This window comes from Purpureocillium lilacinum (genome assembly GCF_023168085.1).
Source record: "Purpureocillium lilacinum CBS 284.36 DNA, scaffold_8, whole genome shotgun sequence".
NCBI lineage: Eukaryota > Fungi > Ascomycota > Sordariomycetes > Hypocreales > Ophiocordycipitaceae > Purpureocillium > Purpureocillium lilacinum.
The window spans coordinates 1,574,402-1,601,711 of NW_027072118.1; the positions used below are offsets into that span (position 1 = coordinate 1,574,402).

General features: G+C 57.6%; 12 protein-coding genes across 12 annotated transcripts; 7 read left to right on the top strand and 5 right to left on the bottom strand.

Moving 5' to 3' along the window:
• Positions 1-436: 436 nt before the first annotated feature.
• PLICBS_010206 (uncharacterized protein) lies at positions 437-1,132 on the top strand (the record flags this gene model as incomplete). The annotated part of the gene is made up of 1 exon (XM_018326697.2): positions 437-1,132. The coding sequence occupies one exon, from the start codon at positions 437-439 to the stop codon at positions 1,130-1,132; it is 696 nt and encodes a 231-aa protein (XP_018175017.2).
• A 460-nt stretch (positions 1,133-1,592) lies between these two features.
• On the bottom strand, positions 1,593-3,132 carry PLICBS_010207 (uncharacterized protein; the record flags this gene model as incomplete). The annotated part of the gene is made up of 2 exons (XM_065601887.1): positions 1,593-2,357; positions 2,935-3,132. 2 exons carry the CDS (start codon positions 3,130-3,132, stop codon positions 1,593-1,595), a joined length of 963 nt encoding a protein of 320 aa, XP_065457959.1.
• A 1,166-nt stretch (positions 3,133-4,298) lies between these two features.
• PLICBS_010208 (uncharacterized protein) lies at positions 4,299-5,810 on the bottom strand (the record flags this gene model as incomplete). Its single annotated transcript, XM_018326695.2, has 1 exon — positions 4,299-5,810. One exon carries the CDS (start codon positions 5,808-5,810, stop codon positions 4,299-4,301), a length of 1,512 nt encoding a protein of 503 aa, XP_018175015.1.
• Positions 5,811-10,154: 4,344 nt separating this feature from the next.
• Positions 10,155-10,889, top strand: PLICBS_010209 (uncharacterized protein; the record flags this gene model as incomplete). The annotated part of the gene is made up of 2 exons (XM_018326694.1): positions 10,155-10,271; positions 10,353-10,889. 2 exons carry the CDS (start codon positions 10,155-10,157, stop codon positions 10,887-10,889), a joined length of 654 nt encoding a protein of 217 aa, XP_018175014.1.
• A 589-nt stretch (positions 10,890-11,478) lies between these two features.
• On the top strand, positions 11,479-12,669 carry PLICBS_010210 (uncharacterized protein; the record flags this gene model as incomplete). Its single annotated transcript, XM_018326693.1, has 5 exons — positions 11,479-11,584; positions 11,656-11,676; positions 11,752-11,883; positions 11,951-12,098; positions 12,168-12,669. The coding sequence occupies 5 exons, from the start codon at positions 11,479-11,481 to the stop codon at positions 12,667-12,669; spliced, it is 909 nt and encodes a 302-aa protein (XP_018175013.1).
• Positions 12,670-12,881: 212 nt separating this feature from the next.
• PLICBS_010211 (uncharacterized protein) lies at positions 12,882-13,286 on the bottom strand (the record flags this gene model as incomplete). Its single annotated transcript, XM_018326692.1, has 2 exons — positions 12,882-13,211; positions 13,269-13,286. 2 exons carry the CDS (start codon positions 13,284-13,286, stop codon positions 12,882-12,884), a joined length of 348 nt encoding a protein of 115 aa, XP_018175012.1.
• Positions 13,287-14,087: 801 nt separating this feature from the next.
• Positions 14,088-15,194, top strand: PLICBS_010212 (uncharacterized protein; the record flags this gene model as incomplete). The annotated part of the gene is made up of 3 exons (XM_018326691.1): positions 14,088-14,108; positions 14,166-14,570; positions 14,628-15,194. 3 exons carry the CDS (start codon positions 14,088-14,090, stop codon positions 15,192-15,194), a joined length of 993 nt encoding a protein of 330 aa, XP_018175011.1.
• Positions 15,195-16,063: 869 nt separating this feature from the next.
• On the top strand, positions 16,064-16,846 carry PLICBS_010213 (uncharacterized protein; the record flags this gene model as incomplete). The annotated part of the gene is made up of 2 exons (XM_065601888.1): positions 16,064-16,644; positions 16,705-16,846. 2 exons carry the CDS (start codon positions 16,064-16,066, stop codon positions 16,844-16,846), a joined length of 723 nt encoding a protein of 240 aa, XP_065457960.1.
• Positions 16,847-17,213: 367 nt separating this feature from the next.
• Positions 17,214-18,335, bottom strand: PLICBS_010214 (uncharacterized protein; the record flags this gene model as incomplete). Its single annotated transcript, XM_018326690.1, has 1 exon — positions 17,214-18,335. The coding sequence occupies one exon, from the start codon at positions 18,333-18,335 to the stop codon at positions 17,214-17,216; it is 1,122 nt and encodes a 373-aa protein (XP_018175010.1).
• Positions 18,336-20,259: 1,924 nt separating this feature from the next.
• On the top strand, positions 20,260-21,297 carry PLICBS_010215 (uncharacterized protein; the record flags this gene model as incomplete). Its single annotated transcript, XM_018326689.1, has 2 exons — positions 20,260-20,614; positions 20,669-21,297. The coding sequence occupies 2 exons, from the start codon at positions 20,260-20,262 to the stop codon at positions 21,295-21,297; spliced, it is 984 nt and encodes a 327-aa protein (XP_018175009.1).
• A 1,667-nt stretch (positions 21,298-22,964) lies between these two features.
• On the top strand, positions 22,965-23,735 carry PLICBS_010216 (uncharacterized protein; the record flags this gene model as incomplete). The annotated part of the gene is made up of 1 exon (XM_018326688.2): positions 22,965-23,735. The coding sequence occupies one exon, from the start codon at positions 22,965-22,967 to the stop codon at positions 23,733-23,735; it is 771 nt and encodes a 256-aa protein (XP_018175008.1).
• A 2,109-nt stretch (positions 23,736-25,844) lies between these two features.
• PLICBS_010217 (uncharacterized protein) lies at positions 25,845-26,209 on the bottom strand (the record flags this gene model as incomplete). The annotated part of the gene is given in 2 exon segments (XM_065601889.1): positions 25,845-26,190; positions 26,205-26,209. The coding sequence occupies 2 exon segments, from the start codon at positions 26,207-26,209 to the stop codon at positions 25,845-25,847; spliced, it is 351 nt and encodes a 116-aa protein (XP_065457961.1).
• Between the last annotated feature and the right edge of the window lie 1,101 nt (positions 26,210-27,310).

Sequence of the window (27,310 nt, forward strand, 5' to 3'; positions counted from 1 at the left end):
GCCAGCTAAGTCCGTTCAGATGGTGACAAACAGACAGCACGGATCACCCACATCCACTTCGCAGAGCATCCAGTGTTGAACTTCGGCGCAAGGGCGAGTTACGCCACCGTTAGCAAACGTACCCGATATACCAGACCCCTGCGCACCTTCATTCATGTTCTCATATCTCAGAAGAGCCGCTGCCCTTGTGCGACATTAAGCTCAATGCAAACCTGTAAATCTAAGAATCTCAGTGATGTCTTCTCAGACGATCGCAGTCATTGGAGGGTTGGATGCCGATCTGATCATGATCGCGAGTCGAATCCCAGACTGTGGGGAAAGCGTGCTGGCAAACGAGTACTTAGAGGCGTTGGGCGGCAAAGGGGCGAATTCCGCGATTGCTACCTACCGGACCTGTCACAAAAAGCCACTCCGGGGCTCAGATGTTTGCGACAACATGTCCAGCAACGGGAGAGTCATACCCAATACGGAGGAGCTCACGAATGACGACTCCGCTGAAGACCAAATACGTGTCAAGATGATCGGCGCCGTTGGGGACGACCGATATGGGGACAAATTCATCGTGGAGTTGAAGAAGAATGGCATCGACACTTCCAGCATCGTAACGGTACCCAACACGCGATCGAGCATCTGCTTCGTCATGGTGGAACACCTGACACGGGAGAACCGATGTCTCTTTACGCTAGGTGCGACTGCTGCCTGGAAGAGGGAAGACTTTGCAAACGCTGAACAGCTTGGAGGCGGAACTCGACCGGCCTTGGTCGTGGCCCAGATGGAAATTGACAGAGATGTCGTGGAAACCATGGTTGAGACTGCGGGCAAGGCTGGCATCGATTTTTGTTTGAACGCAGCGCCCGCGACGCCCATTGGCAAGCAATTCTACCGACATCTTACGCACCTACTCGTCAATGAATCAGAGGCAGCCATCATGACGGGTCGCGATAGAGATGAGGTCAATGAGGGAACCTGGTCAACAATTGCCCGGGAGTTCTTGGATCATGGCGTCAAGAATGTGGTCATCACCTTGGGTGCCAAAGGGGCGTTTTACGCCAACGCGACAGGCAGTGGTCGCTGCCCTGCATTCGACGTTGCGGTTGAGGATACTACTGGAGCAGGGTTCGTACTCTTCTGAATCTCTTCTTCCGCACATGGACTAACAGGGATGCTCAGAGATACCTTCACTGGCGCATACGCCTCTGATTATTTGCGCCAGAAAGCCAGCGGGACTTGGGACATTCGGAGCGCCGTCTGTCGCGCTAATAAAGCTGCTGCAATCACGATCCAAAGCGTAGGGGCTCAAAACGGCATCCCTTGGGCTGACGAAATTGAGAACTTCAATGCTCCTACGAGTCCCTGACGTGGCGCGGCGCACTTGCTCAATCACCTACGCCACGAGCGAGCTTTGAGTAGCCACAGCGGTCCGGGATGCAATGGGTACAATTTCGATCAAGGTACCAGGATTATGTGGCTTCTGAAACGCAAATATCCATATCTGAAGATATCTAATGCTCCCTAAGGAGGGCCTTCCATATAACGACCGTGAGTCTCGTACGGACTAAATGATGCCGCAACGCGCAAAAACCCTGTGCGTACTACTCGCCCTTCAGCACCTTGGTTTCAGGGCCTGTGGGACTGCCCAGTGTGTCAAAGTCAATCCAACTTGTCTCCGCATTCATCATGTCCATGTTCAATAGGTCGTCAAATGCGTTGTCCGAGAGGCATATGGACGACAACGCCTCGGCCGGCAACGACGAAGGCCCCCGTGCGCTGTACAGAAAGCGGACTACTTCGCCGCTGCGGCTGGCTCCTGGACACCAGCGCTCCATCTGATGCAAGAGATCCGTGGCTCTCTGAAGCGTCTGATCCCATAATTGCGCCTCTGTGTTCTCTGGCTCTGTAATGAGGGCCAGCAGCAGCACCAGGGCTGCCTGGAACATGTGCCAAACACTGTGCCACGCCGATATTTGGTTGGGAAACCAATCGGCCGCAATGGTGTCGATGGTGTCGACAGCAATATTTCGACATGTTCTGATAAGGTCCTTGACAGCCGTTGTTTCGCTGCTTGGGCAGTCCGGTCCGCGGTTGAGCGCTGCGTTGACGAGGTGTGGGCGATAGAGTGCTAGGCGAAGCGTACACAACCGACACCGAAGTAGCGCGCGGGCTGATCGAAGTACTTCTGGGCAGTGATTTGCGTCTCGAAGGAGAGGATGCAACGAGTGCTGCCAGTTGAGGATCTTTGAATCCAACTCGGTGATCTCTGATGGTGCCAAGAGCGGTACCACCGCCATTCGGTGCTGAATGTGGGCGGCAATCTTGCAGAACTGCTCGCTTGCCCGCAGCGAGATACCGTGATAGTCCTGAATACTCAAGTCAGCATGCTATCCTGATGCAATCGGACTCTTGTCAGTCCGGCTTACAAGTGGTGATGCCAGGATTGGCGATGAAGTCGAGATCGTGCCATTGTCCAAGGAGGGCACATCTGGCCTTCCAAGGGTCGTCCCAGCCCAGACATCGAGGCAAAATAGAGACCACCAGGTTCGAATCCGCGTTTCTGTTCTTTTGTGGCTGTCCGATCCTGGGTCCAACCCACTGGCGTGTTGATGGCTTGAACGATGAAGGCCAATCGCGACGGCCATTCGCAGCGCGGCTCCCATTACCACATGGGCTGTGTTTGGCCGATTCAGGTAATGAAGGTAATGACCTCCCAGAAGCGAAAGCGCTTGGACTGTGTATAGATGTCCCGCCCCCTAGGCATGAGAAATCAAGATGCTTCGATGCGCGACGGTAGTACAGAAGGTGTCCGGTTTGGTTGCCACCAGTATATGCAACATAACCCAGGGCAAGGACCATGTTCATCAACGCAAACCATGGCCCAGTATACTGGCTGTCCCTTACCCCTTGGACCCTGGCTCGTCGAAAATTGGCTTCGTCTACCATGGGTGCGATGGCATGCACGTGGTTGAAGTAGGCATCAATGAACGCTCCCTCCTCCGAGGCGTTGGGTAAAGTCGGTGCTTGGGCCAGATTGCGGATGCTCGAAGTGTCATTTGCAGGCCGGATGTTTCGCTTCAGCTTCTCTTCTTGTAGCATGTTCTGGGCGGAAGTGGAACATCGGAATATCGTTCGAATCATCGTGGGGATCGAGGAAGCTCCTTGGAAAGATGTGTGACTGCTATCCAAAGTGAGGGACAGGCCGTTGACATCATCTTCAACCCGGGGGCCACTCAACTCGCTGTCGGTCATTTCATCCCATTCGAAGTTACAATCGGGTCCAGGGCTTAGAGGGCTGATTGGAACTGAGGAGAGAGTCGAGTGGGCAGTCAGTCTCGATCTTGGTGTATTTGCCTCCGGCGCCGGTACTTCTTCGCCATTCACCAATTCCAGTAGCTGTTTCCGTGACATGGAGGAGAGCTCTTCCATTGAAGACGAGGGGAAGAGAGTGTTCAAAATCCTGCGAGACGATTCGTATGCAGCAGAAAGGTCTGCGTACGCCCTGATCCGCCGTCAGCCGGTACCCTAGGCGACCAAACGAGTCATAGAGGTGTGGACATACTTTAACGTAGGTGCATGACGTCTTTTGCGAGTCGGATAGTGACAAAGGTGCGGCACCTCGTAGTATATGCACTGACGGCATGGTGTTGTTTGTCCCTCGCAGCGGACTCTCCGACGTCGGCACTCGGCACATGAATGGGTTTGCCGGCGGCCTTTCGGACTGGGTTGAGTGGACAGCGAGCTTGGATCAGATTCGGCAAGTTTATCTACCGGCATGTTGAAGGCGAAGGAAGGAAAGACGGGAATAGATCTGGCATGGGCTTAGGCAGGCTGACACCAGTCGCGGTCCTGCTGATCGAGGATACCCACCTTCCTTCGCTGCAGTCTCGTGTGGTACGTGTCAGGCAGGGGGCATTGTTGAGAAAAGCCGGGCCGCTGTCTTATCGACGAGGAGTTGGCTGTGCTGTTCTGGCCTAAGACCCCGCGACAGTTCGCGATGCGACGAGCTAGCGCGGAGATTTGCAAGTCCGCTTCACGACTCTGGAGTCTACCACCCAGTCCCGCCCTTACTCCTCCGAACCCCGGGCCTCTCAACCAAGGGGTATCCGAACAATACGTGACGTTTTTCATGTAGGGCAACTGAACGAGAAACATTACACCTGACCGAGGGAATGGTTCATCTCTACATGTACACTCGCGCACCATTGCCACTATATCTATGCACAGCCAGCCTAGGTCCCGCCGGTTTGTCTTGCAAAACCATTTCTAAACCAGCCCCTCTCTATTCTAAGCCTGGACGAACGAGTCTAGTTGTGGATGATTGCCGTTGCCTGTTTGTACATATCCACATCTGCCAGCAACTCGACCACGATCTGTGACAGGGCTCTTGCCACAATCTCCGTCTGCGTATAGCTGTACTCGGTGCCAGAAACCTCTCTGAACAGTGGTTCATGATTGAAGGCGCAGATAGAGCCGGGCGTGGGGTCGCAGATTCTGTAGTTGGCGTGGATCACTACGCTGCCGGCGCTGAGAAGCTCGTGAGTCGCAGGGTCGACGACTGCAGACTGCGGCCACGAGGCGTCGCTAGAAGCGGGGGCAAAGTCGCTAATCTTCCAGTCTGTGAGGTTGTAATCCGGGGTAGCGAGCAGATTGATCACGGCCTGAGGGAGGTATGGCGTCACCTCAAGAGCAGGGTACTTGATGTCATGAGTGATGCCTCGAGACAAGCTTCCAATGGCCTTGTCGACAACTTTGGCAACGGCGGGGATGTCATGCGTGTATCGCGTCCGCATGTCGACAGTGATGTCGAGTTCCTTGGCGGTGATGTTCCCCGGCAGGTAGAAGGTGATTGCCGAGTTGTTCGAGAACGCGCCAAAGGTCTTGACGGACAAGTCAAGAGCCCCTTGTGTCGTTTCGGAAGCATGGCCTCCAGGACCAGTGATGTTGATGGCTACACCGTGAGAATCGTCCTTGACGACATATGAGACCTTGGGAAAGTTGCTGGTGAGGAGAGAGGCGACTGTCGCGTTGACAGTCGCAATGTCGGAGCCCGCTACACCAAGGCTGATGTTTTCCTGGACGACGTTGACGGCATACACGCCGACATTCTCAATCGATGCCGCTGAAGACGCATTACCTGGCAGTGTGCCTTTGAGGCCCTGCACAACTACCATAGCCTCGTACGCCTTCCGCACGGCTTCCTGGTGGGTCTTGCCGGTGAACCGAGCGAACGAGTTGAGGCGGGAGTTCATGGGCTGGAAGGCGCTTGCGCTCGTGGGGTGTGCCATGATCCAGATTTCCGAATCTTTAAAGGCGCCGCGCTGGTCCAAGGTGTATTTGCCTGCAGCATTCTCCTCATCGGGGCAGCCGAGGACGTGGAGACGGCCGGGAATGTCGTACTTGACGAGGGCCTCGCTGGCCAGAGTGGCAACGGTAATCGCGTTGAGAGCAATGTGGTTGTGTCCGCAAGCGTGGCCAATTACCAGGGCGTCATACTCGGCAATGATGCCAATTGTCGTGAGTTCTCCGTCAAAGCCCTGGGGACGATGCTCATACACCAGCGAGAAAGAGGTATCCATGCCGTAGGCATGTGGTGTGACCTTCCAGCCATTGACGCTAGAGAAGTGGTTCACGATCAAGTCGTGAGCGTGGTGCTCGTTCAGGCCAAGCTCGGGGTTGTTGTAGATGTCGACCGCAATGTCCTTCAGCGGTTGCCAGGCCGAGGTCGAGGCATTGATCAAAAAACCAGGAAGGGTAGATAGGTCGACTGCCCTGGCGACGGCCGCCGTTGCGAGAAGAAGCGTGGAACGCATAAGCATGTTGAAGGCGCTCCTACAAGGACTTTCCGAAATAGTCGCCGCTGCAAAAGGTTCTCGCAAAGGGCGGATTCGCTCTCTTTATTGACTTCGGCAGACAGGCCGACAGACATGGCGTCTCGGCCCGACCCGCACCGGCTTTGAAGAACAAACGAGTCTGATTCCTCAGCAGATTTGGCTAAATGCTCACTAGCTCTCGGTAAGATGTCGATGCTACGCCGCAGAAACCCCACGGACGGTTTTGCGTGCCTAGTTCCACGAGTAAGCGCCGTGTCAGACCCGTAGGGAGAGCTTCGTGCAACTCCAGACAGCTGCAACATAGCCTAGCTGACTGTCCCGGGTCCTGTCCCCGGCACTTGAAAGTCGCCGGACCCGGCAAAACCCACTGCCATACATGAAGCTATGCAATAATGTTTGCGTATCCCGCATGATTCCACAGCAACAGGGTATAGACGACGCTTGGCCGTAGGTATGGATGCGGAATGGTGTTATCGACGACGAAATCCAGTAAGTGCTCTCACACCAGGCGTAGCCGGTCAGTGGCTATGGTGGATTCAACGTCGCTACAGTTTCCCGATGTTCGATCTTTGTAGAAGGGCAGTGTTTCATTTCTATATAACCGTGGTCCGCCCCCACTGGCGACCGTCTTTGAGTGAGAACAAGTTGCGGCGCTTGGATGTGCGTCCACATGGCATCAGTGCATGGCCCCCTTGCGGAGATTCCCACGTGGCCGGAATCCTTGCACATCAGATCAAGTGTGCATGTCCATTGCGCCGCACCAGTACATGGCCAAGCCATGCAGTTAGACGCTCGATTCGCACTGGGATACCTGTCCCCCTGAGCAGGACGCACGAATCACGAACCGCATCAGCACTGCACATTTGTCGTTAGATCGCGAATGAGTCAGCGATATGTTGCGAGATCTCGCGGCGCCTCTCTCATACCTCAGGGAGTCAACTAGTCGTTGTCTTCGGTCCTCATTCTTCTGAGTCGCGCGGGTGCCCAAATGATCTCAAAAAGGCTTTGCCATGAGGTTCGACCGGAGAAATGTGTTTCAGACTGCACGTGTGTATGGAAAGATCAAGGGTATCATTGAACGTCAAATCTTTCCATTCAATATGCAAGCAATCCCAGTTTGACACCAGACCAGACCCGACGGTCTTCAACCTACATGTAAGGGGTCGACCTCAGTTTTGGCTACACTACTATATGGAAGCAGCTCTAAAGACCATTATCGTCTTCTCATGTCTAATTTGAAGGTCTTTGTCCGCAGAGGACTGAACAGCCTCCATCGCTTCCGAGCTCAAAAAGCGCGCTCCACGCCTGGCTTGCGTCGTGGACACATCGCTAAGGCCATGAGATGTCCAGAGCGACAGACGTGAGTTGCGCGGTGGCTGCTGCTTAGTTCAATAGTATTTGCGAGATAGTCCTTGCATCAGCTCAGGTTGGAGTCGAGCACGTTAGGAGCCATCAAGACAACCTCGTTCGCCAAGGCAGGGGAATGTCGAGGCTGTCTTCATACTCAGCCCCCAGGAAGCGACGTTTGTACTTTTTAGGATACATCCGAAACAGTCATGCACCCAAGTACCGCTGCTGTTGTCTCGGATTGGCCTCTCACCGCCCTCATTGCCTACGTGCGACATCAGCGATACGAGGACTACACAGCCTTGCCATGCTGCCGACACGATATCCAGGCCGATTGGCTTCGACCAGGTTTGGCATCTTAAATTGTGGCAAAGGCTGTCCGTGCTAAGAAGACTACTGCATGCCTTCGGAGAACCGTGACTTTCCCCGTTTAACCGAAGCAACCCGGTCTAAGACGCGGCACCTATCACGAGCTAGATCCAGGAGCACCTTCGCTAATGCATCGCCAGCCGCTGACCATGTGAATGTTCCCCCACGCGAGCCAGAAGGATTTGGCCCTAATTCCAACCTTTGAGGCGAATTATTTCCGAGATCCCGAGCCTCTGTGGTGCCAATCCAGGCTCCGAGACAGGTCTTGCTTGTTTGGACCAGCCGCTACCAAGAAAGTTATGTTACATCGAGGTTTATACGTAGCAGGCATCCCGGCGACTTCCCAATCAGGACCACAAGGCGTCAGCAGCAGCACATTCGTCGCCTGGAAGGTGTGCGACCCCATGAGATCTGTCCGGACACACTTCTGAGTCCGCTTCCTCACTGCCTCGAGCACTGCCGAGACTAGAGCTTGCGCTCACTTCAGGCTGCTCGGCTCGTGCCGGTGCGTGACGAGGGGCGCACTGCCCTGAATCAGCCGAAACCGCCATTCTTCTGCAAATTGACGAGACAAGACACTGGACGACGTTGTTGACGGGAGAGAACAGAGGAGGAGACGACATAAATTGATTCGGAGAGCATTGGGCGAGACTCCCTACATGCTACATGTCCGCACCAAACCCGTCGCTGCTAAAAATACGCCTTCGTAGGCCAGCGGCAGAGGCTCAAGAATACGGCCCGAGTGACTAAAGTCCCCGAACGACGACCGCCTCTCGAGGCCGGACTCCGCGAAAGCCCAGACCCCGTTGAGTTCTCGGAGCCTCAAGTCCATGGAGTGGGCGTGGGGTGCTTTACCCTTGACGTAAATCCCCACGTTGTTTTCTCCAACATGCTCGGCGCCGCATTCTAGGACTGTCTCATGATATCTTCCGGTCCGGCTTCTAATTCAGGATTGCCTTTCGATGGAGCTGCTTCATGCCGGCGTAAGCTTACGAGGAAGGTTCTCTACGCGTCGACACAAATAGGACTGTCGGCAACGTTACGATGCTGCCGTGTCTCATGTCGGTGGAGGATTCACAAGGGATTCATCACTGCAGCCTGAAAGACGTCCCGTGCTGCGCTCTTCTAAGCTTCGTATCAAACCAATACACATAGTTAGGCTCGCGGTCATCGTGATGAGAATAGCTTGAAGACGACACTCGACTGTCAGGAGTCCGAAGCGCCAGCATGCTCATTGGGCCTGGCAGAGACATCTCCATCTATCTATCGCGGCAGCATTGAAAGCCGTGAACCTTCTCTCCACTCGGAAGTGCCGTCGAGGGCCCCCGCCACCAGCATGCCCCTGACAGCTCGCGGTCGGCACGGGATTGGATCGGAGAGTAAAGCCTCGTGCCCCAGTCGGACCCCTGAGGCTTTGGTGGCTGGGAGTAGTGTGTGATGAGACGGTTGAAGGAATGGGGAAACGGGCCGTCTTGTCTGGTTGACGGGAAGCTCTGATGTCGTCGTCGGATCTTGCACCATTGAGGTGGAGACAGGACTCTGGAGAGGCATCGCCAAGGAGGACCCTCTTCCCGCAGAGCTCCCCACTCAAAAGGACCGGCGTTTAGCGGCTCTGCTCTCTGCAGCTTCGGGGACTTTCCCCAAAGCGCACCTCCGCGCGAAGCGCTTGAGAGACTGGCAGGGATACTGGGATCTGGAAGCAAATGGTTGAGAGTATAGGACGATAGGTTCAATTAATCGTGACTGATTGATCACAGAGCCGACGTACCTCGGCTCCGACGACGCTCACATAATGCCGTGAGCATGGCATTTGTCTCAGGACTCAAACACTCGTGGTCCACGGCCCAGGTCACACAGATGTCACCTTCTGGGCTGCCTTCATAGGGCTGGAGCATTGGAGAGGGGTGCTACCGGCAATGGAGCGGCGAATGAGTCAAAAAGCATCATAAGGGTACCTACCTCATACGCGTTGGGCGACGAAGCTGTGTCCGTCGGATCTGACCAAGCCGGTGGTCGTATAAGGTGCATGAGCTGGGCCTCTTGCGTCGGGGGCCACAGCGTTTCCCAAGCTCCCACCCGCTGGCGCGCCCCCCCCCCCCCCCCCCCCCCCCCCAGCGGCCGCCTCCTGTGCTGCCCGGGGCCTTCTGTAACTCCAGCGCTAATGCGCGATCGCTGACCAAGTGTGCCCGACTGGGGCTTAGCGCGCGTCGGTACTGTAGCCGGGGACGACACCGAGTGAGACGGAACACGGACCGATCAAAGATGCCCAGCGCCCGCTGGAGGGGGGGAACGCGAGAACGAGGCACGCTTTCGTGAGCGGTGGGGCGATCCCGAGCTTTCACGGGGTGGTGTGGTCGCTGCGATGCGTGCTAGGGGAGGTACGAGTTAGTGCTGGGCTGTGAAGATGACTCCCGCTGCTACCTTGCTGACGGGGGTGCCGTAGGGCTGTAGACGATGAGCGAGGACGAGATGCCGAGTATAAAATGGTTCCGCGAGAAGCCGCCTGGGCGCCGAGAGCGGGATATCCGAGTTTTTACGAAATATCATCTACCTGATTTTGTTCAGACCTCGTCGTCAAGGGCCAAGAATTTTCTGTTTTAACAAGGCACCGCCATGTTTGCAGTGTGGAAGTACGGCACCGAGGCCGACAACGTGCAGCATATTCGGCAAGCAGCGGATCCCGCCGCCTTTACCCGGCTTCAAGCATGCAATAGATGCCACTCAAAAAAGGTGAGAGCTTCCACTATATCTGGGGATCTGAATATCATCAAGGTACATAGGGGAGAGCCCGGTGCTGACTCGTCCTGGCAGATCAAGTGCAGCGGCGACAAGGACGGATGCGCACGATGCGTCGCCGGGGGCCACGCGTGCGACTACAACCGCTCGAGTCTGCGCTTTCGCAAGAGCAAGAGCCCAGAAGGCAGCGTCAAGTCCGCCAGTCCCACTCCCTTTCCTCACAGGAGAAGCACGTCCTCTGCGAAGCACGAGAAGCGCCGTTCGGCGCGCGCAATGCAGCCCACGCCGCCTCCGTCAACAACGGGCTCGCCCATTGCCGGCTTCGCCAACGAGGTGTTTTCGACACATGCGTCCAGCTCAATGCTGGAGCCCATGGACCCAATCGACATGATGTGTCCGCCAATGACGAGGAGTGTGCCGTTTTCGCTGTACGAGACGCATGGGGTGCCTGACGGATGCTACGATGACAATTGGCCCTCGTACACGAGTGGCTATCCGACGGCCGTCGTGCCAGACCTCAGCGCGGAGTATCTGCAATTGCTTCATCCGAGCCGCGACGAGTTAGAGTACTACACGGCAAGCAGGCGTGTCGGCGTCTGGCCACAACAATAAGGCCAGCGCTTTTGTCAGAGGTTCATTTTGGATATTACGACGCATATGTACAGCAGTAGAATACCCATCACGGTTTTAGATTGGTTTATTAGGTAGAGCACAATTCCCCAAGCGAAGCGAAGCTTCAGTGTTATCTCGACTGATTATCTGCGCTGTGTGCATGTGATGGAGTAGCTCATCGACTGATGTGGCATCCGTGCCAACTAACAACGCGACACGGAAACTCATGTTCCGAATAGGCAGCTATAGAAGTCTCGTGCCCATGCAATCTGCACATTAATTGGACACACCGTCGGCACTGATGCTCCGATCTTGGATCTCCTGTTGCGGCGTGACTTCGTGATCATTGGCTACCCTAGGCCGTGTTGGTCGGCTTTCACCTGTGACCGACGACGGCGCCGCTCCGTGTGGAGCCCACCGGCCATCGGCAGCGAGCTCCAGGCGGCATCGGAACAACTCGCGCCACCAGCCAGTTTATTTCACCACCACAACCTGACCCGTCCACCGCGTCCACTGCCCGCGCCCGCCTCGACGACGCTGCATCTACAGCAGCGACCAGCGCCCGCGCTCCTCCTCCTCCCTCTCCACCATGGCGTCCTCCGCCGCCAAGGACCCGGCGACACCGGAGAAGAAGAAAACCCCCAGCGCGCTGCGGTCCATCATCGCTGGGTCGACGGCCGGCGCGATTGAGATTGGTGCGTCACAGGCCCCGAGACAAAGGACGACGACGATGATAGAGATTCGCTGACTTTGCGCGCTCGCATAGCCATCACATACCCCGCCGAGTGTACGTCGAATACGAAGATTCAATTCCGCAAAACGAAGACACTGAGCTAACTGACACACCCCGCGCGCGCAACAGTCGCCAAGACTCGGACGCAGCTCAACCGGCGGCTCGCCGAGGGCCAGAAGCTGCCGTGGCCGCCGTTCGGCCGCCAGTGGTATGCAGGCTGCACGACGCTCATCATTGGCAACTCGGCCAAGGCTGGCATCCGTACGACCTCCCCGACGACGACCGAGCGAACATTGCGGAGTTGAATATGGAGCTGATGGACGGACAGGTTTCGTCGCCTTCGACCAGTACAAGCGGATGCTTGCCGATGCCGACGGCAAGCTCACCGGCCCACGCACAGTCCTCGCCGGCTTCGGCGCCGGCGTCACCGAGTCGCTGCTCGCCGTGACGCCCACGGAGAGCATCAAGACCACGCTGTCGGTTCCCCCACGCTTGAGCCTCTGGCCCCCCCTGGGGCGGCGTATGTGACTGACAAGCGTCCCCAGAATCGACGACCGCAAGGCGGCCAAGCCACGAATGCGCGGGTTCCTCCACGCGGTGCCCATCATCGCCCGCGAGCGCGGCATCCGCGGCTTCTTCCAGGGCTTCGTCCCCACGACGCTGCGGCAGTCGGCCAACAGCGCCACGCGCTTCGGCTCCTACACCTTCTTCAAGCAGATGGCCGAGTCGTACACGGCCCCCGGCGAAAAGCTCGGCGCCGTGGGCACCTTTGCCATCGGCGGCCTGGCGGGGCTCGTCACCGTCTTCGTCACGCAGCCGCTCGACACCATCAAGACGCGCATGCAGAGCCCCGACGCGAAGCAGCTGTACGGCAACACGATGCGCTGCGCGGGGCTCATCTTCAAGCAGGAGGGCGTGCTGACGTTTTGGAGCGGCGCGCTGCCGCGGCTGGCGCGCCTGGTCATGAGCGGCGGCATCGTCTTCACCATGTACGAGAAGAGCATGGAGCTCATGGACCGGCTGGATCCGGAGTCGAGGTACATATAGACGAAGACGGACGGCCGGCGTTGTTGGGAGATATAGATTCGCTTCTGTCTGGCGCAGTAGAGCAATATGCAGCATCATATCGTACACCATGTTGGTATCATGCCTCGTCGCCCCCCGTACTTGTACAACAGACCGTGCTGTGGGTATCTGTCTGTCCCATACCGGTCTCCGTAAACACTTTCCCCGACCGCCTTCTCCGTCCGCCAGCACCGCTACTGCAAGCGAATGATGCCAGACAGGCGCTTCCCTAACCTCTCTAGCCACGTCCTCCGCGGCGCTTCCTCAATCTCGCGCACCAGGTCCTCAAAGTATGTCGGCTGGCTCTTGGGCTCGAGCATGGGGCCCTTGAGCTTATAGCGGTCGCGGAACTTGTTCTGCACGAGGAACTGCAGCGCGCGCGCCTTGAGCAGCTCCTCGGCTTCGTTGGTCTTTGCGCTGGCGTAGCGGTCCTCGACGGCGCGGCGCAGGACGTCCTGCAGCTGGTAGTCGGGGCGCAGGTCCTGCTTGGGCCATTTGGCGAAGGCGTCGCTGTAGATGCGGCGCTGCGGGGGGGACTGTCAGTCAATGGATGATGGAGGGTTCTTTTGGGGCACGCGTACCGCTAATGACTTGGACATGGCTGTGGTGGTTGTGAGCGACGTGCTGGGGAGGGAGAAAGGCCGCTGCCGCGAAATATTTCTGATGGACCCTGCTGCTGAAGCCGTCATCGACGCAGGTACAGTGTCGAGTACGGAAAGCTCGTTCTCTGCACTGTCTCTTGCTCGCCTCTCTTCGCTCTCGCAAGGCGGGTGCCTCAGGCAGCAAATGCTGCAGACGGCCTCCGGTGGAGTGGAGTCTTCAATCAGCAGGGGTCGCGGTCCTCTTGCCTCCAATCCAGGAGCCTGCAGCCCCAACCGGCCAGCGTCCCCGCCGCCGTTCCAGGGACTTCCAGGCGCTGCTCGCCTCTGCGCCGGCGACACCCGGGCCGCCTGCGCGTGCGCGGGCACCCTGGGAACCCCGACATGCGCCCGGCCAGGCTTCGTCAGCTGTTCCATCCAGCGCAGTGGCCTCCTGACAGCGTTGGATCCCGTCACCACCGTCGTCGCCTCCCGTCCCGCTTCCATCTCGTCGCATCATTCGGCGATCAATCTCGCACCCTACGAACGCCCCCCTCAGGGCTCTCTCTTGTCCCTCCCCTTACTTTGCGATCTCTCTCCTTCGATTCTCATTCGGCCATTCGATTTTACGGTACTCACCATCCGCGCTTCTCCCTTGTATTTTCTTTTTCTTGGCGGCTTCCGCACCCTATCTCCGCCTCCCCCTCCCCGAGAGTCCACCGACCGCTGCCAACTCAACGCTTGGGTGGCGAGCGACGCAGGCCTGACTTCTGCGACCGACCCGACAACGACGACTTGAGCATCGCACTCACCGCGTTCAAAATGGCTGGCCGATACGAGAGGGTAGGTTTGCACGACTTTGTGCGAGGGCGCGACCCGCGGCTAACGTGGATGTCGCAGGTGAATGAACACGATGTGGACGACGTCGAATCCCATCAATCCAGACTCCAGAGACCCGTCCCGAACTCGCCGCCGCCGTCATTCCACTCGCGCGCCTCATCTCCGACGCGGAACGGCCAAGTCGATCCTGATCTTGCCGATGCGTTCGATGCCGATGGCGACAGCGATGACGAAGCCGACGACACACAGCGGTTGGTGCGCCAGAGCACCACGCCGTCCAGCGGCTCGGTGAGCAGCGGCCACATCGGCGCGGCGAGCCAGCAGGCGCCGGTGCAGCCTCCCAACCCGACGTCGTCCGGCTCGCGGCCGCGGTTCATGGGCGGCGGCGTTGGCACCGACGGCGTGTTTGCCAACATGTCGGCTCGGCCGGAGCGGACCGAGTCTGAGAAGGACGAGCAGCCACCGGTATGGTGTCCCTGTCCCGCAAGGTTGTCGGAGAATTGTTACTGACATGTGCGACAGACGTACGAACAAGCAGCCGCAGACGCCGCGCCGCCGTACTGGGAGACGACTATTCTTGCACCGGGCTTTGGCGGGTTTGACGAGGTCTACGTCGACGGCATGCCCGTCGGGTCCGTCTTCTCATTCATCTGGAACGGCATGATCTCGACGTCGTTCCAGCTTGTCGGATTCCTCCTCACATATCTGCTGCACTCGACGCACGCGGCCAAGAACGGGTCACGCGCAGGCCTGGGCATCACCCTGATCCAGTACGGCTTCTACATGAAGGGCACGTCGGAGAACGAGCCGCCACAAATGAACGGACCGGACGGGTACGCGGCGCCGCCAGACCCCAACTCGCACGACTTTGACGCGGGCGACGTGACGGAGGGCGGCGGGTCGGGGGCCGTGACGGGCGGCGAGTGGATGGCGTACGTGCTGATGGTGGTGGGATGGTTCATCCTCATCAAGAGCGTTGCCGAGTTCCTCAAGGCGCGCCGGCACGAGCAGCTGGTGATGCAGAGCCCAGACCGGGGGCTCAACGTGCCCATCATTGCCGAGGGCGAGAACCCGGAGCGGGTGGTGTGAGGCTGTGCTGCTGCATAGTGTATACCCCGAGCCAGCGCGAGCGAACACAAGCCTTGTCTGACTCTTGACTCTGCATCGTGGCACTGCGGGCATTTTTCTCCGGCGTTATTGGGATGGACCAGGTATGACTAGGGATGGATGGGCTGGAGTGGAGGGCCCTTTTTACTCTTTTTGGTTTCGCAGACATGACGCGCAGCACGCATACTCTCTCGCTCTCTCATTTATCTAGCCGACGCATAGAAGCCCCTTTGCGGCGCCCTTCAGCGCCGTCCAATTGCGGACGGGCGTCGGAAGCTTGTGGCCTTTGCGCTGCTGCAGTGGTAACGTGAATGGTTGTGTCTGGCGCGGGGCAGCAGCTCCTCGGGGGCAGGTGGGTGTGCATTGGACGCCTGGCGCGGCAATGCTTCAGCTGCCTGTCAGTCTGTTGCAGCGCGTCATCCGATCGTAACCTCGCCGCCGCCGCCGCACGCAACCTCCGCCCGTCGGCCAGTTCCCTGTCTTGACATCACTCGCGAGTCACATCTACCCACGACGCCCATAATAACAAACCGCGCAACGCTGCCGCAGTCGCATTCCCGGTACCCCGCTCGATTGCACCGTCTCGTAGCCGTACATTCTGGCTCAACCCCTGGTCGAGAGTCGCCGCAACGTCGCGTCCGCCACCCCAGCAGGAGACACCGTCCACTCCATCAGCATATAAGTCCAAGCTGGCTTCGCCCAAGAAGCTGCTGCTGCGCCCGCTCATCCTCGTCTCACAACTATCTCGCGCCGTCTCACAGAGACCCGTCGCCTTCATCGCTGCCGCTCACCATCAACACCCCCTCCACCACCAGCAACGCCCCCTCAGCCACGCGCTCCAGAGCCTCGACATGGCCTGGCGCTGCAGCGGCGGGACCAACACGGCCCTCGTCGACAACCTCTGGCGGCACGGGCTCATCTCGGACCCGGCCGTCAAGGAGGCCTTCCTGCGCGTCGACCGCGCCCACTACGCGCCCACGCTGCCCTACGACGACTCGCCGCAGGCCATCGGCCACGCCGCCACCATCTCGGCCCCGCACATGCACGCCTCGGCCGTCGAGCACGTCCTGCCCTACCTGCTGCCCAGCGCCGCGAGCCCGGCCCCGCGCGCCCTCGACGTCGGCTCCGGCTCGGGCTACCTGACCCACGTCCTGGCGGAGCTCGTCGGCGAGCGGGGCATGGTGGTGGGCCTGGAGCACATCAAGCCGCTGCGGGACCTGGGCGAGGTGAACATGGGCAAGAGCGCCGACGGGCGCGCCCTGCTGGAGAGCGGGCGGGCGAGGTTCCGCGTTGGCGACGGGCGGGTCGGGCTGAAGGAGGAGGCGCGGCCCGGGGAGGAGGAATGGGGAACGGGCTGGGATGTGATTCACGTCGGTGCCTCGGCCAGGGAGGTGCATCCGCAGCTGCTGAACCAGCTCAAGGCTCCCGGATGGTGAGATGTCCCCTGTTGAGCGAACAAGCATGACCTCGAGTGACGCTGACACCGGCGCAGCATGTTCATCCCCGTCGACGACGACGAGGACGGCTTCTCCCAGCACGTCTGGCGCATTACAAAGGACAAAGACGGCAAGGTCACCAAAGACAGGCTGTTTGGCGTGCGCTACGTGCCCCTCACGGACGCGCCCAGGGTTTGACGACGGCGTTGATGATGACACTGGAGTTTGGCAACACATGGGCTGACTTTTTGTAATTGTACACGCACCACGGTTGGCAGGCAATGTTTTTTTTTTTCTTGAAGCTCTTTTTGATCTGTCTGTTGACGTTGTGCTGCTACGCTATCGATCCAAGTGCCAGACTCGACTATAGGACATTACAACAACTGGGGTCTCTACCGCGAGACCGAGGAGGACGCCGCCTCGTTCCCCGTACCGTTCATGTGCTCATTACAAGGGTACAATCATTAATAACGAAAAACCGCAGACCGAAACGCCGTCCCAAAAACGCCACCGGGGCCCTCCCAAAATTGCATTTACATCAAGTATCTCTCTCGACACTGCTCCGTCATGACAGGCACACGGCCAAGACGAACGCACCGGCGCAGACCAGCTCCGCAAACCGGCCCAGAGGCCGCAGCGCCGCCCCGGCGTTCATGATGGCCGGCGGGTCGGCAGGCTTGGAGGGGTGGCTGACGGGCGGATCGGCGGGCTTGGAGGAGTGGTTCGCCGGCTTGGTGGTGTTGCTGGCGGACTGCGTCCAGGGGTCCGCGATGGCGGTCGTGCGGCTCGGGCGCACAACGTCGGTGACGCGGCTCATGGTCGTGAGCGTCGTCGTCTGGTCCTTTTGCTTGGGCTTGGGGTCACAGCCGGCCGCCGACCCGCCGGGGCAGACCTCGACGGTGCGCGTGGCGGGATCCTCGATGGCCTTGGTCACCGGCGGGGCGGGGGGAGCAGAGGAGACGACGGCGGCGTGCGTGACGGGCTTGGCGGTGCTGTCGGTGCACGGCTCTGTGACGGTCAGGACGGCGACCTTGGCCATGGTGGTGGGAACGGGCGGCGCAGGAGGGGGAGGCGCCACCTTGGTCGCCGGGTCGGCCCTGGAAGCCGCATCGGCCTTGGACTCGGCGCAGTTGCAGTCCTCCTTGCCGTCCTCGCTCTTGCGGTTCTGCTGCGGCGGCGTGGGAACAGCGGCGACGGCCTTGGCCGCAGACTCGGCGGCCGGGTCTCCGGCAGCAGCAGCAACGGGGACAGGGGCGGCGCCAGCGACGCGCGAGTACAAGTTGTAGACGAACTTGTCCGTGCAGCCACCGCACTTGCCCGCCTGGGCCTCACCCTCACGGCACGGCGTATGGCACTCGGCCTCGTCGACGGGCTTGAAGTTTTGCGGCGGGAGGGCCATCTTGTTGTTGGCGTTGGGGCTCGACGCGGCGGCAGCCTTGGGGTCGTCGCAGTGGCAGCCGCCGTTGCCGAGGGCGGCGTGCGTCGCGCCGGCGGCCTCGCAGGCGGCCTGGCAGTCGGCGGCGGAGAAGGTGCCAAAGGCCTTCATGGACGGGGGCTGGAAGGGGAAGGCGTTGGCCGAGTCGGCGAGGATGCAGCCCTGGTACTGGAACTTGGGGGAGGCGAACTGGCTCTGCGCGGAGGCGCCGGCGGCGGCGAGGAGGCCGGCGAGGAGGAGGGTGCGGGCCATGGTTGTGTAGTTGTGTGTGTGGTGTATGAGTATATGTGTTGTAGATGTGGATGTGAAGTTGCGGCTTCTCGGGGGAGAGAGTGAGGCGATGCTCGATGGCGAGAGTATAAGTGGGAGACTGAGGGTGAGGGTTTGAGGCGGAAGCGAGAGGCAGAGCCGGTCTCAGGGAGGGAGAGATGGAGGACTGTTCGTTCAGTTGTAGCAGTGAATGGCTGAGTGTTGCTGATGATGATCTTGTCTTCCAAACGACTGACGGCAGAGTCGACGAAGATGTAACATATATAGACGATCATGTGGTCGGCACTCTCCTCCCCAGCCGCGAGTCGCTATTCCCCGACATGCCACCCCCAAGGGAGTGCCATTCAGCGCTGGAAGATCGCCCCGAGGAATGTTCTCTGCGTGTAAGTCGGCGGCGGGGCGGGCGGAGGGGCCTCCCGCACCCGCGCCTCCACCGGTTCGGCAGTGGGCACGGGGGGGGGCCTGTGGGCGCGGGAGGCACGCCAGGAACCGTAGTTCCGCGACTGCCGTTCCTGCGACGGGCGCTACGCCGGGCGGACGTTTGGAAGTGCCGCGTGAACAATGGGTGGGGTGGAGAGGAAGTCCCTGCCACGGACACCATCGCTGGCCGATCTTCAAGGGCGGCGGGTGTCTAAGACACTATCTAGGGGGGGTTACTGGCTGACCATGCGCCGCTGAGGATGCCCAACCAGCGATGGGGATGGAAGGTGCGGTGGTGCTGCGGGCGCGTTGACTGGAATGCTGAGAGTGCTGCCTCTGGGCTGGGACGGGATGGCATTGATGGTGGTTGAGACGCGGGGCTGGGGGCTGTCGCAGCGCGAGCGAGCATGTCCGCCGCGCCGGCAGACGCGCGACCTTGGGCGAGCCAGGTGACCGTCGGGTGAGCAGTGCGTTCACGCGTAAAGTGAGTCGGCATGGCGAAACCGACAATCGTCGATGATGTTCCGGAGGCATGTATGTCTTCCGGTGCGAGAGCTTGAGAATAACGCGAGTCTCTTTCCCACAGCTATCGACTCATCGACGATGCCCTTTGAAGAAGAGCACCATCAGTGAAGCAGGGTCCTGGTCAAATGGCAGCTCCAGGCCCGCACCTGATGGTCTTGCTCTGCATCAGGAAGAGCCACTTGACGGAAACGACTGCAAACAGGATAGGGTTCAATAAGTGTGTCCATGTCCAGCTGGCCGTGCGCCAGTCGCCCTCGTACCTGTCTATGCGACTCGGAAATCCCAGGCGCAGTTGACAAACATGTCGTTCCAGTACAGGTGGGACCTGTGCAGTAGACGCAACATCTGACCTAGGGCCTCTGAACATACTGGCTCACAGAGAGGGTTGAGCCCGTGGATGTCTCGGCTCGCACTCTGGACACATCGGACTTCCGTGAACCCCGGGTCTCTGTAAGCTACATTTTCCCTTCCCATTAATTCCTTCCCTTTCCCCATTAGCCTTTAGATGCTCGCTGTAGTCGCTCAGCTAGTTATCGATGTACCAAGCTGAGCACGTCATAGAGCCTGCAGTAACTCGCACGTCTGCTTACACCATCATGCCGAATTAGTCAAAGCCAAGGCCGCGCAAACCTGCTGCCCGCAGCGTTGAACTCATTACCAATAGGCTAAATGAGCCAACGCTGGCCAGTAGCTTGCGCGAGCTCGGATCCGGACATTGTGCTACGTCCGCATTTATGGCTCTGCTTCAGTGTACATAAACTGCTGCTGGGAATCGAGCTAACCGGGCTTCATCACAACACAAACAGCGTTCATCATAGTCCATCATCAATCGACAACGGGATTCAAGCAAATTAATCTCAACTTGACTGCAGCCTAAAGGTTTTCCAGCTATCACATAAACCATCTACGGGATTGAGCAAGCCCGACTCGATCACAACACTAATAACACCGCCCCACCACAATGGTCACCCTTCAAACCGTCCAGGCTTCCAACGACCGTCTCAAGGAGACAGCTGCTGGCCTCGTCGCCGTTTTCCTTGGCGCGACGTCCGGCATTGGTCAAAATGCTCTGAGGCAATTCGTCGAGCGCACTGTCGAGCCGCGGGTATACATCGTCGCCAGAAATGCGACAGCCATCTCACCCTTCATTGAGGAGCTGCGGAGCAAGAACCCAGGCGGAAAATACGAGGTCATCGAGAAAGATGTCTCTCTGGTGAAGAACGTGGATGAGGTCGCCGCCATCGTCAAAGCCAAGGAGACCAAGCTAGATCTTCTCTTCCTATCCGTTGGCTTCTTCTCATTTGACGGCCGTCAAGGTATGCACATCGTGTCTCTCGCTTCATCAGTGCCCATACTCACATATCGTTAAGACACAAGCGAAGGATTGGACGCTTCCTTGACCACCAGATATTACTCTCGGCTGCGCATCACTCAGCTTTTGCTGCCTTTGCTCAATGCCTCCTCAAGCGCGCACGTCATGTCTGTCCTCGCTGGCGGGCTCGAAGGCCCGATCAACGAAGACGACCTCTCGCTCTCCGACCCCAAGAACTTTTCCGTCAGCGCCGGCAACAGCCACTCCGCGACCATGTTAACGCTGTCATTCGAGCACCTCGCTCGCGAGAATCCCACCGTCAGCTTTGTGCACGCGTTCCCTGGGCTGGTATCTACCCCGCTACTGGGCCGAACTAGCAGCGGATTAATAGGCACGGTGCTTCGCTGGGTGGTCATGCCATTGTTGAAGCTCTTTGTTGCAACGCCTGCCGAGGCGGGTGCGAGAGCGCTATTCCACGCTACGAGCGCCCGGTATAGCGTCGATGGCGGGCTCGTCCCTCTTCTCGAAGGCGTGGAGAAAGCCACCAAAAGCAAGGGCGGTGTGTTCCTCGTCGATGCCAAGGGCGAGAGTGCCGACAACGAAAAGGTGCTCGAGGATTTCAGGCGCAGGGGCGTGGATAAGCTTGTCTGGGAACATACGATGGAAGTGTTTGGCTCAGTACAGTAAAAGTTACTTGGGGGACACAGTCTATGCGTTGTGTGACGGGCTTTTGTAAGACTACGAAGGCAGGTCTTGGTTACGACAATAATGGGCATCTGTGCCCCGGGATAGCGGGCGTCAAAAGAGCCAACATTGGCGACTTTCACATCAGTATGCGCTGGCCGTTTATCTCCCTGCCCGGTGATGCTGGGCAGTGCCACAGAGTGAAGATGTTCTTCCGCAAACACAGCTGCCAGTTTCACAGTCGGAAATCGGCATGCCGACGGTGGCCTATCAGCGGCTCGCTTGCCTGTGTTTTCCGTTTCGGCCATCTACTTGCCATCAGGTTATCCCGGTCCCGGCCGTCTCGACCGCGGCACTGGCCTGCTTGCAAAATTACTTTGCTCACAGTCGTTGGAGACTTCTGGCACGATGACGACAATGATTCGAAAGGGTTTGGGCGGTAGTGTAGAGGATTGGACAGGACGAGATGGCTAGAAGGTTTTGTCTTGCAAACATGATTCCGGCTGAGGGTCTTGTACGTTCTGGTGCCAGCACGCTTTATGAGTCTCATCTGGCGTGTCTCCCGGCATCTCCGGAGCAGCTGTCGAGATGTCTTGCGTAACCGCTGCTGGGCGCTACACCAGCCATCGATGAACCGCCATTGCTCTCGCAACAACTATTGGTCGTGCGAGTTTTTCGTCGAAACACTCGTCAGTGGTGGCGCACCAACGGGTTGGAGCTTGATGAGGAAAGGGTGCAGCTGTGAACAAGTGGCAAATATTGCACGGTGACGTGAATATTTATAAAGGCGTTCATGGGAAGGAGACCTTTGGTGGTAGGCTGACGTTTTATGTTCTGGGAATGATGTGAGGGCACGGGCACCATTTGAGAGCACAATTCGCGAGCATAGGATGTATAAGTCATATCCGACTTCGAAGATGACAATGACAGCCCAACAAACAGTCATACCCGTCCCCAACCAGTGGAATACGATGCAGCTCAATTCGTTGAGATACCACGTCACATGCGAGCTGAGGTGGCCGGGTGTAAAGATGCGGTAATTGCGGCGAGACCTCGACAGTCGCCGTGCCCTGCAATTTCGTATACGACACCGAGACCGCCATGGAAACCTTGAGCAGACACTGCCATCGCCGCCCAAACGTTACGATAGGTGGATGCAATGCAGGCCGTTGAATTAAGGGGCAAGGCTGCCTAAACCAATTGGTCCCGGAGCTGTCATCGGCCGCGCCGGCAGCGCCCGGCACTCAAGGTTTTGGGCAACACGAGAAAAGCCGTTGAACTATTGACAGAATCTGGGAAGCCACAACCTTGTTGCAGCGCCACACGTCAAAAAGATGCCCGGGCGTCGCAGCGATCCAATTACGATCCGATTGTGGCGGCGCTCCACCGGCTTGCACCTGCATCGACTAATACTAGTGTAAGAACATGTTCTGGGAAGGGTGTGCGACATTGAGTCTTGCCGTGAGCCGCACGACCTTGAGCTAGAATGAGTAGATGGGCTGGAACCACGGATGCCAAGTATAAGTAAATCGTATTACACCGCTCCCGGTCGAAGCGCCGTATCTTCAGGCACACCACGTTATTCCAGAGACAATCACTGCCCAACCTCTGCTCTTCATCAAGACTTTGGTTACCCACACTCGCTTATACCGTCAGAACCAACCGCCAACATGCGCACCGTTTCTACTCTCTTCGCTATCCTGGTCGCAGCCGCCGTCTCTCACGCTCAAGAGGGCGGCGCCGACACCACCGAAAGCATCCTGACGGGCGTGACCCGCGAGTCAAACATCCCTACCTCCTCCGAGAGCATCTTGACTGGTGTTACTCGGGAGACGTCGATTCCTACCTCCGAGACCGTCCGCACCACTATGACCCACGAAACGGTTACATCTACTATCCATAGCATCTCGACGGGCGGGAGCGTGACTCACGAGACGACGACTCGTACCTCGTCCGAGAGTGTCCAGACTAGCGTCGAGTCGTCGATTCCAACATCGGTTGCTACATCGAGCGAGAGCATCCTGACTGGAGTCACCCGCGAGACGTCGGTCCCGACGTCGGCTGCTACTGCTTCCGAGAGCATCTTGACTGGTGTCACTCGTGAGACCAGCGTTGCTACCGAGAGCATCTTGACCGGCGTCACCCGAGAGACCTCTGTTGAAGTCCCCACTCAGACGGAGAGCATCTTGACCGGAGTCACCCGAGAGACTTCTGCTGAGGTCCCCACTCAGACGGAGAGCATCTTGACTGGAGTCACCCAGGAGACCTCTGCTGCGGTCCCCACTCAGACTGAGAGCATCGTGACCAGTGTCACTCAGGAAACGAGTGCTGCTGCTCCGACCGAGACCGCGGTTGTCCCTACCGCCGGTGCGACGTTGGCTACTGAGAACTCGCTGATGGCCATGGGTGTCGCTGTTGTCATAGTTGCTTTGGGGCTGTAATGGCAGTATACAAAGGGCCTTACGGTGGAAAGAGTACTCGACCAAGGCTGTGCCCAGAGTGATGGAGCTAGCCCAGCCAAGCGTTGTGAGCTACATGTAATGTCTATAAGATGAGCTTCTCGATAGTCTCAAGCTTTTGGATACTGGTCTTCATGGGCTGTGAAAGGCTTTGAGCTGGTCAACATGATGGATGAGCTTTGCCCAAGAGTGCGTCTCTGCCTCGGGCACTTAGAGTCTACTACCCCTACGGCGCACTGTAGCGTAAGCGAACACCCAGCCGCTCTCAGAATGTGAATTGTCGCGCGTGACTTCACCAACATTATCAGATATGACCCAAAACAAGTCTCACTTTTGCAAGTGCTTTGCAAGTACGGCCTTTTCGTGATACGATTGTTGTGCTGCGGGCACTGGGGCCTTTTTCGGTTGCGCAACCTGATGGTGCTAGTTGGAGCATGGCGAAGTGACTCACAATCTATGATGAACGGCTTTGACGCAACTGCGGGCTCTTGAATAAGCTACACTGGCATTCTCTTATGCTGGAACGGCGAGAGTCTGTACCATGACCCGTGACCCTATGACTTGGTGTCGCATCGTGATTCACCAACAGGAAACTGGCAATATAAAAACGCCGGTCTTCGAGAACACTGTCCCCAACTCTGCAACATTCTGCCAAATCTCAAGCTCTGTAATAACAAAAGAACTTTGGCTTCTATTTCCATCAGTCACGATCAAGCATTTCGCGGGACCCATTGAGTCCAGGATTGTTCGAGACCGATTCGCGGTTGCGTTGAAGAGCTGGCCCCAGGCCAACAAACAAACGTTGAGACTATCAGAATGCAAATGGATCCAGATCATCCGCACGGCACCCAGGAGAACAGCGTCATAAAGCTGCTCTCTCAGCCTGAGCCGGACGCCAATGCCCTGAGCCTTGAAGAAACACATACCCAACTTCGCCTTGTTCATGGCGCCGCGAGGCTCATCAGCGACACGTTTCGCAATCATGAGGACACGCAAGCTGCGAGAGACGACAACGAACCCCTTGAAGGGAATTCAATATCTCGCAAGAGCGGCAGCAGTGATCTCGAACTGGCTTGGCTGGAACTTTTGGGTATTTCTCGTCGACGAGCAACACTCTGGGCTCACTTGGCAGCTATTTCAAGACTACCAGCCCAACAGCCGGCTTTGGATAAACTCCCTGTCGAAATCCTAAAGATCATCTTCGAATATTTGGGCATGCCTCGTCTCAAGTCTATAGACGATATCTGGCGTCGAGAACTCCACCATGGGCGTTGGCATTCGACAAATCGTAGAGCCGTTCAGAATCTGCGACTCGTCTGCCGCCTTTTCAACAGGCTTGCCTCGTCTTTATTATTCCCTTATTTATTTCTGTCCATCGATGAAGAATCACTTGACCTGGCCCGAAGGATCTCGGAAACGCCTCACCTGGCTGTAGGCGTGCGCGGCATCGTCATATTCACATCATTCTGCATTCAGCGCTTAACCCAGGATTTCTCTCTATACAGGGAAGTGGTCTACAGAGAGCTACGTCATTATCTGAACGACATGGAATTTCAAGCGTCCTCTGATGAGTTTCAGAACGACGCGGCTCACTTTGCGGCATTGTGTAGCGCATGGGACGAGACGGGCTATCTTAACGCCACATGCCCAGGTGGGATCGATTTGATCGGCGACGAACTATTTCCTCATACACAGATTATCAAAATCGCCGAGAGAAACAGCACCTACCACAGCGCCGCACGCGAGGAGTTCCGAAATGTTTTCACACAGGGTTATCATGCCTACTGTACCAAATATCAGTCCCAGGTTCGCCTCACGGAGGAAGGAACCTTTGTCCAGAACCTCGTCGACTCCATCAGACGCATGCCACAATTCCAAGATCTTGTGTTCACTCGTGGACATGGTACTAGGCGCTGGACTGCGTCCTTAACGTATTGGGGAATGCTGTCAAGCTGTCGAAGAGCATTGCGGAACAGAAGCGCGCTGCTGAAGTTCATGTCTGAGCCTCAGGCCTGGGTCTGGGAAGTGGCATTAATGAACTTCCGGCTTGATTGGCCGCAACAACTCATTACTCAACTGCCAATTGCTCTCTCAGATGCAGGAATACGGCTGTTGCACCTTGACTTGGATCATTTGTCTATTCGACGTGATCCACCGCGACGCGCAAACGACACTGACGAGGATGGTACTGATGAGGATGGCGCTGACGAGGATGGCACCGACGACAACGGCGGTAATGAGGGTGTCACTGATGAGGAAGGCAGTGGTCGGCAAATCCTTGACCAAGCCAACCCTGAACAGGACCATGCTGCCGGGGATGTTCGTAGCGTGGATGGCCCCGATCACCACGTAACCGGCCAAAGCGATACCGAGCAGGATGACCCAAGCCACGACGAAGGTGATCCGGCTCGCAGCATTGAAAACTGCGTGGTATTTGCTGGGGATTCAGACCTCATGTGGCGGCAATTGGGCATTGCATTCCAGTCCTTGCAGTCTGTTCGTCTGGACATGAGCGGCACGCATTTTAGAGAAGCCCGGTTCACGTACGTTTTCCTTGAATGTTATGTCCAGGCAGCCATGTTAAGCAGAAACCTCCGTTGCTTTCACATGGAACCCTCGGGTATTGATATGCTCTGGCAACCAAGGGGGACTGGAATACCGCCCCTTTGCTTCGTGGAATGGCCTCTCCTGGAAAAGCTGTCTCTCGCAGAAGTGGAGGTGACTTCCGAACAGATGGAGCACGTTTGCAATACGCTAAGCAGAGATACCTTGAAGTCAGTGTCACTTGAGTGGGCCTTGCTGACGAGAGGAACATGGGCAAGCATAATCGACATGCTTCGCAACAAAACTCGAAAGCCGACGCTCAAGTCTTGGACACACTCGTCACGCCGCCGGGAATTGTTCCATCTTAGGATGTTGCTCACTGGAAATTCAAGCTCTGGCAGCGATACAGATGAGTCAAACTTGGAAATACCGATCTCTCTCAAGCTCTTTTCAGACGCGGAAGTAGGAGACGCTTTCCGGTCGAGGACAAGGGCTTTTACCGCGGAGGTACTAGCTGAGCTATATCTTGGCAGGGATCCGAGGGTACACGTGAATCCGCTGCTATACGCTACGCGCTTTGACTAGGAGCTCTTTGCGAGCTTCTTGATCTGTACGTAATATGGAAGGAGTCGCTGATAACGTCCGGTCTCCACGAGAACTGATGCACTCGGTATCATGTCCTATTTCGGTTTGCACATGCCGGGGCATACTAAAGTCAGCTGCTATCACGCGAACCGGACGTTCATGTGCCAAGGTACGCGGAGCGCTTCAGAAGGCTGAGAGAACGGGGTTGACAGAGACGGCCGAGATTGAGAGTGTGAAAAGGTGGCCCCTCGCCTAGCTATGGGCAGCCGCGACCTATATCCAGATGGGTTCAGCGTGGCAACAATACACCACAAGATAGTTATGCCAGCAGTCACAACCGCAAGTCTTGTACCCTCTAGCGCTGCAGTGCTGCTAGATGCTGCAGTGGACGTCATTGTGGCATATATGCCAGTCTCACCACCCGCCAT